General features: G+C 44.4%; 1 protein-coding gene across 3 annotated transcripts in view; it reads left to right on the plus strand.

The window, feature by feature from the left end:
• Positions 1 to 9,370, plus strand: part of LOC310780164 (NLR family CARD domain-containing protein 3-like) — a 57,674-nt gene extending 48,304 nt beyond the window's left edge. For all 3 annotated transcript variants that reach the window (XM_083640731.1, XM_083640732.1, XM_083640730.1), the window contains one exon: positions 7,392 to 9,370. In XM_083640731.1, the coding sequence (XP_083496857.1) occupies positions 7,392 to 8,002 (611 nt within the window). In that variant the 3' untranslated portion in view covers positions 8,003 to 9,370. The remainder of the gene's footprint in view (positions 1 to 7,391) is intronic.
• Positions 9,371 to 12,739: the final 3,369 nt, after the last annotated feature.

Consider the following 12,739-nt stretch of genomic DNA (forward strand, 5'->3'; position numbering starts at 1 on the left):
ATTGCACATAGGTGCACATGTCATGTGCATACGTTAGACGTGTTCAGACATTCCAAATTCGACGTTTTATACATACATGTGCAAATAGCATGTACCTTATTAAACATACACTTAAATTTACAATTAAACGTTAGGCACCTTATTAAACATACACTTAAATTTACAATTAAACGTTAGGCATCCGTAATAGTAGCAGCTGCAGTACGGTACGGTACGACTACTGCACTATTTGTGCATATTAAGGAGTCTCGTGGCCTGCGGAAAGAAACTGTTCCTCAAGCGATTTGTGCGTGTTTTTGGAGGAGAAGAAGATGGCGCCGGGAGAAGGCGACTCGCTAGGGAGCTCTAGTGACTTCATAGACAAATAGGCTTGTATTCCAGTGTATACGCGTTTTGTTTTGATTTCTTCGCTTCGACTCGCTTTGTAAATACCTATTGTATATAACAGTGTAACTGAATAGTGTAGATAGTGGCGTCTTCGCACTTTTCTTTGCAAGAAACTGCGACGGCGGGGACCCGCTTTGTCCGCTCGCACGCAAAAAACAACAACAAACAACAGCCCCGCGCCCCCGCCATGGAGGCAGAGAACGGAGGCACGGACACCAGCGGATATAACACGGAAATCAGCGTCGGAATAAAATACAACAGGGACGCGCTGATCAAAATCAGGAAAGAACGGATATATCCCAACAGCAACTGGCAAGCTCCAGATCTTACGGATTTTCCTGAACTCAAAAAACAACGCTGGAGGAGGGGGAAGAGAGGGGGGCTTCTCGCCCGCTTGAGGAAGCGCGCGGATAAACCACCTCTCCCCAGCATATTGCTGGCAAATGTTCAATCGTTGGAAAACAAACTTTGTGAACTAAGAGCGCGTGCACAATACCGAAAAGACATAGCGCGATGCAATGTTCTGTGCCTAACGGAAACCTGGCTTACTCCTGACACAACGGACCACTCTATCGCGCTACCAGGATTCAGTGTATTCAGAGGAGACAGAAACGAACAATCCGGTAAGAAGAAGGGAGGGGGCGTATGTCTTATGATTAATGAAAACTGGTGCGTGAACAACACAGTCATAGGAAGATACTGCTCGGAGGACCTAGAATATGTAATGCTCCAATGCGTGCCGTTCTGGAGTCCTCGAGAATTCAGTACAGTAACCGTGATGGGTGTATACATCCCCCCACAGGCAAACACCACGGCTGCGCTGAAAGAGCTGCAACGAGCGATCAGCGCACATGAGACAAAACAACCTGAAATGGCCCTGGTAGTGACCGGGGATTTTAACAAAGCAAACCTGAAAGGAAGAATGCCAACGCTGCACCAGCATGTTCACTTCCCCACTCGAGGCAATAACACACTGGATAAATGTTATACAAATATCCGCCACAGCTACAAGGCCGTACCCCGTTCACCCTTTGGCAAATCAGATCACGCCTCCATTCTGCTGTTGCCCAGGTATCAACACAAACTGAAAAAACAGCCCCCAGCATTCCGAACCGCCCACTGCTGGTCAGACCAATCAGACGACATCCTGAGGGACTGTTTTGACCAAGTAGCATGGGAGGAGTTCAGAGTGGCAGGAGACCTGGGCGCGTACGCAGAGACTGTGTCATGCTTCATTAAGAAGTGTACCGACGACATAGTCCCGACAAAGAAAGTCAAAATAATGCCCAACCAGAAACCCTGGATCAACAGCGAGGTCAAGGCAGCCCTGCACGCCAGGACCACCGCCTACAGTTCAGGCACACCAGATCAATACAAGCAGGCACAATATGCCCTCCGGACCGCTATTAAAAAAGCACAGAGAGACTACGGAAGGCAGCTGGAGTCAAAACTGGACACCAACAACCCCAGACACCTGTGGAAAGGCCTCCATGCTGCTACAGACTTCAAAGAGGTGAAACGACAGAACCCCAGCACGTCACCCACCCTACCGGATGAACTCAACGCGTTCTACGCTAGATTCGACCCCTCTGCCAGAGCGCCTCCCATCCACCCCCCCCTCCCCTCTCCCACCCCTCTCCCACTCCCCCCCCCCCATCACCTCCCTCCCTCCCCTCACCCCCCCCCCCCTCCTCCCCTCCCCCCCCTGCCACCCCTCCCCCCTCACCATCCCCCCCCCTCTCCGTCCCCCCACCACCCTTCCTTCCCCCCCCAAAGACCACCATCCCTCCCCCCCCCTATTATACAATTCCAAACGGTAGCCTACTTCAAGTCTTTTACACTCCAAAAAACAGTGAAAAACAGACTGGTTCTTGACAAAAAGGACAGTTGTTAGACATGTTGGATTTAACTTGGAGACAAAACTATTGACTGCCACTGCTCCCTTCAATATTCGCCACTGCAGGTCACCTGACCTCTTGTTGGCACCGTAACACAGGCGTTACGTTTCTGATTTTTTGCTGTTCATCTGTCATTAACGTGATGAATTAGGTTAATTCTGAACAATGCTGTTCATGCTAACCAAATTAATCGTCTGAATCTTGCGCATCGAACCATGTCTTCCTTTTTCGGATCAGATCAACACAGCGGAAGTTATTAACCTTGCTTGCAAGATGGATAACCTCGCGAGATCAAAAGAGATTAAACCGGATGGTAAGGCCTGTGGCTATGTCTCCATTGGGTTTCTAGCCATAAATACAACAACCACAGGTAACTGTTTACACTCTAAAAGTGTTTTTTATAGGCGAGAATCAACCACTGTGTTTGAGCTGGTGTTAGTCAGGGTCAGTTGTTGAATTGCATAATGATAGCACTGTGATTGTTCGTTCTGCAGATAAAGGTGGAGCCATTGTTCTTCAAAATCTTTCTGATTATGATGCTGAGATTAAAAGACAATTAAATGATGAAAAGTTTTACCGTAAACTTCCTTCTGATCCTACCTCTTCATTGAAAAATATGGTACATGACAAGTTGAAGTTATGGTTTGAGAATGAGGAAATAAGTAAAAATGAGTTTGAGTTTATGAAAATCAACCATCCAGTTGTTCCTGCTCTCTATACTTTGCCGAAGGTGCATAAGTCACAAACTATTCCTTTAACTCATTGAGTGCCAGCGACGCCAAATGGCGTCAATAACTCCAAATTCATATTTTGACGGGGGGATGTCGATCTAAGCCTCTTACATCGCCTCTTACAATATGGGAGCTATTGAATGTGTCTAACCTATTTTACAGAACCCTTAGGTGGCGACAGTGCCCTCCCGATTAGACAAAGGCCAGGAGAAAAGAGAGAAGAAGTCATGAGGAAACGGAATATGGAAATCGCATCGATATGCTTGAAGCATAACGTTAGCTGTGCCTGTGAACAGCAGTCATCTGCTGCCACAATTGAGCCCCATCCGTGTCCGCTGCGATAGTCCATCCATATGATTTAGTTGCCGACACGGCGACACCAGCGTCTTTCTGAAAACGCTGTAAAAAAGCGGGGGGATGCAGGCAGCGGACTTTTCAGTGCAGATCAAACTCAGAGCAAACCGCAGCAGAGACACGACTCCTCCCACCACGGAGGAGGAGGAGGAGGGGGGTGGGGCACGCAGGGCACTAACAGCATACAACCATTGACAGTACACACACACCCAGGCAGCAGCAGGCTCGATGCATAGAGAGCAAACAAGCTAGAATAGGCTATCTGATGCCCACCAGCAGTAAATCAAGACCAGCAAGAAGGTGTAGGGTCTGCGCACGCAGGGGCCAGCGCTGCTGGTTGCAGCTAAAACATATTATTTGGCCAAACAAAATTCCTTTGTTTTCACTCTTTTATTGAAGGAAATTATTTTTGAGGTGTCATTATATCAGAAAATATTAGCTTCAGAGTCAATGATGTGCTTGAAATGTTTAATTTCACAAAAGGCTCATTATCTCAGCTTCAAGAAAAAAATTGCTGTTTTTGGCTAAATCAAGCTATCTTCTCCGGCTCATAACTAAAGAACGGAAAATGGGATCAATAAACTTTTTTTTGCAGATGATAGAAGAGAGTCTCCTCGTTCTTTGTGCGTGTTCGGTGTTTACATAGTAATATCACACAATATTCTGTGGGCCTCGAGAAATCACTGAAAACGCTTTGAAACTCTGGCACTGGGAGCGTCCGTTCTCCAAAAGTGGCTGGCACTCAATGTGTTAATAGGACGTCCAATTGTCAGTGGCATTGGATCACTGACAAACAAGATTTCCTCATTCTTAGATTATCATTTTAAACCTTGGGTCACCTCTTTACCTTCCTATACCAGAGATTCGATTGATTTTATTAATAAACTCAAATCTGTGTCCCTGCCAAATGAATCTCTACTGGTTACCTTGGATGTTTCCAGCCTCTACACCAACATCCCACGTGTGGAGGCAATCCATTTCTTCCTTGGTCAAAGAGAGCCTTCTAGCAAACCCAGCACACCATGTATGTGTGACTTGACTGAATTGGTATTGACTACTAATTACTTCCTGTATAACCATAACTTTTTTTTTTTGCAAACTAATGGTACAGCCATGGGTAGCACCATGGCCCCTAATTATGCTAATTTGTACATGGGTCTTTTTGAAAGTAATTACATTTTGAATTCAGAGGTCAATCCATACCAGTCTCACATTCTCTTGTATCAACGCTACATAGATGATCTATTTATTATTTGGACTGGTTCACGGGAGACTCTTGATCAGTTTCACCCACATCTGAAGTTTACTCTTGAGGCTAGTGATACATGTATCAGCTTTCTTGATGTGTTGGTTAAAAAGGAGGGACGCACCCTAGAGACTGACCTTTACCGCAAACCCACAGATAGGAATACCCTTCTTCGTGGTGATAGTTTTCACCCACAACATCTGATTAGGAGTCTACCTATCAGTCAATTTCACCGTGCCAGAAGGGTTTGTAGCTCAGATGCTGCTTATGAGAAACAGGCAGCTGATTTGACTAAGAGGTTTTTGGAAAGGGGACACAAACAGGAATCGATTGAAGCTGCTGCTCCACGTTTTAGTTCAGTCACACAGGAGGCTTGTCTGAAACAGAGTAGGAAAAACATTAAACAAGCCAATACGACATTTTGTATTACCAAGTACTCCCCACTGGGTTTTGAATTGAGGTACATTATTCGCAAACATTGGCATATTGTTGGAACAGACCTGAAACTACAGAAGGTTTTTAAAGAACCGCCTCTTCTGGTTTTCAGACGTCCCCCTAATTTAAGGGACCAGTTGGTGCGGTCGTACACTCCTGACAACAGACATACGTTTTTGAGTGACATTCCCCCTGGTAACTACAAGTGTGGCAACTGTGCCCAATGTGGTTTCACTCACAGGTGTAAAACTTACACACATCCACATAGTGGAAAACTGATCAAAATACATGGTACCATCACTTGTAGCACCTCGTTTGTGGTGTACCTTCTCAAATGTCCTTGTGGATTAGCTTATGTGGGGAAAACGTCTAGAGCCCTCCGCACTAGGATTAGCGAGCATCGCAGCAACATCAGATGCGGTGATGAACGTAACCCTGTTGCAGTCCACTTCAAAGAAGCAGGACACAGCATCTCCTCACTCCGGTACATGGGGATAGAGAAGGTTGAAAAGCCCCCTAGAGGAGGTGACCACGAACAACGACTTTTACAACGTGAGGCTTTTCACATATACACTCAACACGTTGGCTCCGTATGGCCTCAATGAAGAACTAGACGTCAAGCCATTCCTGTGATGTTTTAACTTGATTATATTCTGTCTTAACTTTATTATATTCTGTTGTTATACGTATACACCTTGGCCATTGTAGACATGTGCCTGGCTCTTTGGTCATGTGGGTAGCACGTATGACTCTCACCTGGGAGTCCTGGGTTCAAACCTTGCCTGAACCTACCTTGGCCTTCCGTACTATACTTCTACATTTCTTTGGTTTTCTTATTGGTATAGATAGGGATAATAATATTCACCTGCATGTTTTACTTCTTGTATTTCTTTTGTATCGGGTATTTTAGAATTTGTTTACCTCTGTTATTATATGATCTTTAAAAAAGTTGTATTCTTGTTGAAAGACCTACTATTTCAACAATTATGTATTTTGTAATGATCACAGGTGTCTGTCATCACCTGATTGGGGCACCACCATCCCATGTGAGGTTATATGCCCATGCACAGAGAGCTGGTTCTCTGTACTGCCTGATGAAGACCCGTGAGGGTCGAAACGTTGCTTTTTTGTAATTAAAAAACTCACCGTGGGAGCTTAAAAAACAGTGTGCGGATTTCCTTTTCTTTTTCTAGTCAGGGTCAGTAACACATAGAGTCATTCTGACACGTGGAACAGAAACTTCAAAGTCTTACCTTTCAGAAAAGGTCAGGCAGTTGTCTGTAACCCTAGCGGTTCAGCCACAGTAAGCATTTTAGTTTGGGTATGTCGTTTTCAACATTTTCTTCAGAAATAGGTGGCTTTAGAAGAGGTTTAATGGTGCTTTATAAAACACCCTCCACATGTTTACAGTCATCCTGCACATTCAGTCTCTCTCTCTCTCTCCACACACTGTCTGTTCTCCCACTCAGCAAGGTTTTGTTTAGAGCTTACACAGTATTTATACATTGCCATCTGAGAGAGAGAGAGAGAGAGAGAGAGAGAGAGAGAGAGAGAGAGAGAGAGAGAGAGAGAGGTGCAATTCAGTGTGGCCTGCAGGAACGAGAGAGAGAGAGAGCCTATTTAGCCTGTAAATTTCATGTACATTCAATGTAAACTCTTATCTAACTCTGACTGTAAATTCATGGAAATCCACTGCCTATTTAACATCTATTTAACTCAGTCTGCAAATCTCACGTAAATCCAACATAAATTCATATTTATCATCCACAGAACACTTCACCACTCATGTACATATTGTATATATTTACTTGATTTGATTAGATTGCACTTGCAACTTTGTGATTGTCTTTAGTTATCTTCCTACTTCTTATCTCTGTATATTGATGTAACCGCTACGCTGCATACAGACACTAAGACAAATTCATGTTGGCAGTGTGTATTCCTATGTATGTAACTTGCATACTGCGCGTGCTGCAGGAACGTGAGAGAGAGAGAGAGAGAGAGAGAGAGAGAGAGAGAGAGAGAGGCAATGCAGCGCGCGCCTGCAGGAACGTGAGAGGGAGAGAGAAAGAGAGAGAGAAAGAGAGAGAGAGAGAGAGAGAGAGAGAGAGAGAAAGGCAATGCAGCGCATGCCTGCAGGAACGAGAGAGAGGGGGGGGGGACTTGGCAGCTCTAGAAACACACACACACACACACACACACACACACACACACACACGACACACGCACGCACGCACGCACGCACGCACGCACACACACACACACACACACACACACACAGCTGTGACAATAGTTGACAGGTCAAACTTGAGCTAAAATGAAGTCTTGTTGTCTCATCAGATGGATGTGAACTCACACTGGATCCAAACACAGCACAGAGAGGCCTCCTCCTGTCTGAAGACAACAGAAAGGTGACGATGGGAGAGTATCAGTCATATCCTGATCATCCAGAGAGATTTGACTACTGGAATCAGCTGCTGTGTAGAGATGGTCTCACTGGTCGCTGTTATTGGGAGCTGGAGAGGAAAGGAGAGGTTGCTATAGGAGTGACTTACAGAGGAATCAGCAGGAGAGGAGAGGGTGCTGACTGTGTGCTTGGAGGTAATGAAAAGTCCTGGAGGCTGGGCTGCTCTGATGTTACAGGTTACTCTGTCTATCACAATAACATAAGAACAGACCTACATCTTCCCTCCTCCTCTGTGTCTAACAGAGTCGCAGTTTATCTGGACTGGCCTGCTGGCTCTTTGTCTTTCTATACAGTTTCCTCTGACACACTGATCCACCTCTACACCTTCAACAACACGTTCACTGAACCAGTGTACCCTGGGTTTGGGCTTGGTTCTGGGCTTAAAACTAGGTTTGGGTTTCTGAACAAGTTTAGGTATTCAGCTAATGTACATAAGTTAGGGATTGGGTTTGGTGGCTCAGTGTCTCTGTGTCAGATAGAGTGAGAGAGAAACACACACTGCTGACTAAACACAGCTGCTGAGATGATGCTGCACTCTGTACAGGATCACACACACACACACACACACACACACACACACACACACACACACACACACACACACACACACACACACACACACCTTAATGTAACAATAACAATGTTTGTATTTTCATGTGTTTTTACTCATTTTACTGTAAACAACAAACATGATCCATCAGTCAGTGTTTGTGTTGGGAAACTGAACAGAGTTTTAACAACACACAGGTGTAAGAACATGATGATTTTATTGTGAAAATGAATTAATGAGACAGAATCAAGGTCTTCTTGTTAGTCTTAAGTCTTGTTGAGGTTAAAATATCTTTATTTTGCAACTTTGTTTTATTTTGCAGTTGATCTATACTTTTGTTTGTTTCTCAGAATGAAAGTTTTCTCTAAATGATGAACAATACTTATTGTTGACAAAATGTACATATTGAACGTTGCTTTGGACAGAAGCATCTGCTAAATGACATCATGTAATGTAATAAATGTCCTAAAATAAACCAAAAATGTCCTGTTGTTTTAGAAGTTGTGAGTCATTTCATCTCAAATCACAAATCTGATTCAGGGATCACTGATCACTTGTTTTTATTTATTTGGCTGGTGTGAGCAAGAAAGTCATGTCCACTTTCTATGATGCAGTGCTAGGTAGCATTATCAGATATGGCATGGCCGCCTGGTTCGGGACACTCTCTGTCCAGCTCAAATCCAAAATAATAAAAATGGAAAAAACTGCCATGAAGGTAATTGGTAGAAAAGACTCACCTTCTCTTCAGGTAATTTTTGAGAAAGCAGTGCTCAGCCTGGCAAAGAGGGTGCTGTCTGATCCTTCACACATTCTGACTTCAGAGTACGAGTTGCTACCTTCAGGCAGACGCTATAGGGCGATTCGTTGCAAGAGCAACAGGTTTAAGTTTTCTTTTCTTCCCACTTCTATAGGTCTACTGAACAATCATCACATTGTTCATAGCACTTAGCGGAGTTAGACTTTTATGATGGTTTTGACCTCTGCATTGTCTTAATTGTGATACTTTATTACCATACTGGTGATTGTGCACTTATATTCTGGTCTTACGATGCACTATGGTACTGTTACTTGGTGTGACCTGTGATTGTACTCATGAATATGCTTCTACTTGTATCTATTTTCTAATTTATTTATTGCTTCCTACTATGGTTAAGCTGACTCTAGGTCAGCTATACCTACAGTGTGAGTTGACTGTTGCTTCAATTTGAATGTACAAAGCTGCTATTATGTGTCGTCTGTATCTGTTTTAAAAACGCTATGTGAACTATTGCACTTTGCCCAAGACAAATTTCCCTCGGGACAATAAAGTATATCTCATCATCATCATCATCTCATTTTAAGAGTTGCTCATTTCCCCCACACAGAAGCAACATTTCAATCAGATTTGTGGTTGATTTAATAGAAATGAAGGAGTGTGTTGTTTCTTAATTCATGCTCGGCTGCATGTTTTCATTCTTTGATTAGTTTTAGTGTTGATTTGTGTCAACGGCTGCTTGCAGATTTGCTGTTATGCATGAGCTGAGCATAGTGAAGCAACAGCTGACACACAGTGTAGTGTCATGAATACACTGCTGTTGTTACTCAGGAGATAGTCTCTCCCCACACAGTGTAGTGTCATGAATACACTGCTGTTGTTACTCAGGAGATAGTCTCTCCCCACACAGTGTAGTGTCATGAATACACTGCTGTTGTTACTCAGGAGATAGTCTCTCCCCACACAGTGTCGTGTCATGAATACACTGCTGTTGTTACTCAGGAGATAGTTTATCCGAATTTAAAACACAGAGTTTAATTGTATGTTTAACACATTGAGTGCCACAGCGCTTCAGTAAAATTGTCTGGAGCCTGTGCCAGATTCACTTCCATTCAGTTGAAAACAGCTATAGAATTTTTTCTATTATGGCTATATTAACGGGGCTGGACTTTAATGAAACATTGAACACTCCTGCTTCTTCCAAAGAAGAAATTTTGTTTCTAGACAGTTCCATTATGAAATGACAGCCTCTCAAAAAAGTGCACTTTCAAGGGTTTTCTGTCGTTTTTTTTTTACTTTCCAAGATATAGTCCCTTTTATGAATACCTTTTGCACTCTAATTTCGAGCACATTCACTGACTCTGGCTGGTGTTTTCTGATGTGGTGGCGTGTGGTGTGGTTTCTGTGCAGCCTGTGTGCCACACACCCCTCTCCCCCCCCCCCCCCCCCCCCCCCCCCCCCCCCCCCCCCCCCCTCTCTCTCCACCTCTGAGCTGCGGGCTCCTCCCCACACACGCACAGAGTTTGTTTTCTCGACTCCGTTTTTGCCCCGGACAGATCCCAGCGCCCATCAAGGAAATGATGCGCGCTGGCAAACGCGACTGAACGAAAAGGCTTGGCCGTTCGGCTTCGGATGCTGGCTTTCTAGGAAATCGTGTGGAGATAGATAGAAGCATAAGAGCTCAGTTGTGAGCGCGGATGCAGCCGAGCCCACTGTCCGCTGTAGACAGAGCAATATATACGGCTCTGGCAGAAAGCATGCATCGGTTTCCACTTTGATCACGGCTTTCTCCGCTGTCTCCTGTACAAAGTAAAGGATCTGAGGTGGGTGGAGCAGCTCCTGTGACGATGTTTAAGGTGGCGCCGTGTGATCCCTTGAAGGGATTCATGCTCACTGGCTGGGTACGACCTTAAACAGCAGAATTATGGAATAATATGAATTATGATTTTAGGACGTGCACAGACGTCCTTGGCACTGAACGTTACTTTTTTTTAGGACGTGCACAGACGTCCTTGGCACTCAATGTGTTAATAAGGAATATGCTATTTGCACCTGTATGTCAAATACGCCGAATTTAAAATGTTTAAGCACGTCTAAAGTATGCACATGACATGTGCACCTATGTGCAGTGAATATGCCACTGTCTCTGACTGTCTTATCACTATACTGCCTTATTGCTTGTTGTGTCTCTTGTTGTTTTTGCACTCATATGCCCTGTTATATTTGTACTATGTTGTAAACGGAGTACACAGCACAAGAATTTCACATGTGATACTTGTACCATGGAGTGACAATAAAAATCTTGAATCTTGAATCTTGAATCCCCACACAATAGTGTCATGAATACACTGCTGTTGTTACTCAGGAGATAGTCTCTCCACACACAGTGTAGTGTCATGAATACACTGCTGTTGTTACTCAGGAGATCGTCTCTCCCCACACAGTGTAGTGTCATGAATACACTGCTGTTGTTACTCAGGAGATAGTCTCTCCCCACACAGTGTAGAGTCATGAATACACTGCTGTTGTTACTCAGGAAATAGTCTCTCCCCACACAGTGTAGTGTCATGAATACACTGCTGTTGTTACTCAGGAGATAGTCTCTCCCCACACAGTGTAGTGTCATGAATACACTGCTGTTGTTACTCAGGAGATAGTCTCTCCACACACAGTGTGTCATGAATACACTGCTGTTGTTACTCAGGAGATAGTCTCTCCCCACATAGTGTAGTGTCATGAATACACTGGTGTTGTTACTCAGGAGATAGTCTCTCCACACACAGTGTAGTGTCATGAATACACTGCTGTTGTTACTCAGGAGATAGTCTGTCCCCACACAGTGTAGTCTCATGCAGTGGTGTAGTCCCGGCAGAACGCGTGGGAACGGCGTTCCCATACTTCTCCAAGCAGTGTTTTGTGTGTGTCAACGTGTGTGTGTATGTGGAGCCGAGATCAATGCTCTTGCCAGTTCTTGTAAACCTGCAGTCTCAACTATCAGTAGCAGCGAATAGTTCAACGTTTTAATGAGCAACAAGTTAATGTGAAACACTTCAGTTCAACTAGCCACGGATGTTGCGTAGTCATTCATTATAAGGTGAGTTGACTTCGGTAAACTGGAGTGGACTGGTGGCGAAGAGGGTTAGGTGCGTGGGTTACAGTGTTGGAACCTTTTGTATATGCTGATCGAAACCCGCAGGGAATCGCTTTTTTTGCATTAATCTTTTTAGCAGTCATCGCTGCTCTGAAAAGCTGTAATAATCGTGGACAGGCACAGTGGAGATTAAAAGATGGTAAAAAGCAAAGAAGAGTAGTTCTCATCCGCCGGAGACTTCATTGTTTCATTGTGGAGTTGTGGTGAATCTGCGGGCAGAAGTGCACAACAGCTGCTGCAGGAAGTAAACAACAATCACATGCACGCGCATGGAGACAGGATAGTGGAGCGACCAGTTAGGCTGTCACACCGGTCCGGTTTCTCAGTTTCTGCACATGCGCAAGCGGTGTACATTTTACTATGGAGTGCACGTTACATTACCGAGATTTATTTTCAATTAACGCTAATCAAAAGTTAGCGTTAATCACCAGATTGCAATTTGCAACGCCAGAATTCGCCACAAAATGGTAAGTTACTTGCTAAAAATGCCAGCCGCCGTGCCAAATGATCAATTATGCAGCCTTGTGCAACTTGCGTGATGCTTGAGACTTGTTTAGCTTAGCTGTTTGTGATAACTGATTCTGTCATGGGCTACTTCTGCAGTGTCTAGAGGACACAATAAATTATGTGTGTGTGTCAGTGTAGTGTGTGTGCGTGCGGGGGGACCTGTGCGTGTGCTGGGGGAGGGGGGTGTTCCGCAAATAGGTGCGTTCCCTCACTTCTCAAGATAGCACTACACCTCTGGTCTCATGAATACACTGCTGTT

Source organism: Poromitra crassiceps, assembly GCF_964638095.1.
Source record: "Poromitra crassiceps genome assembly, chromosome: 7".
NCBI lineage: Eukaryota > Metazoa > Chordata > Actinopteri > Beryciformes > Melamphaidae > Poromitra > Poromitra crassiceps.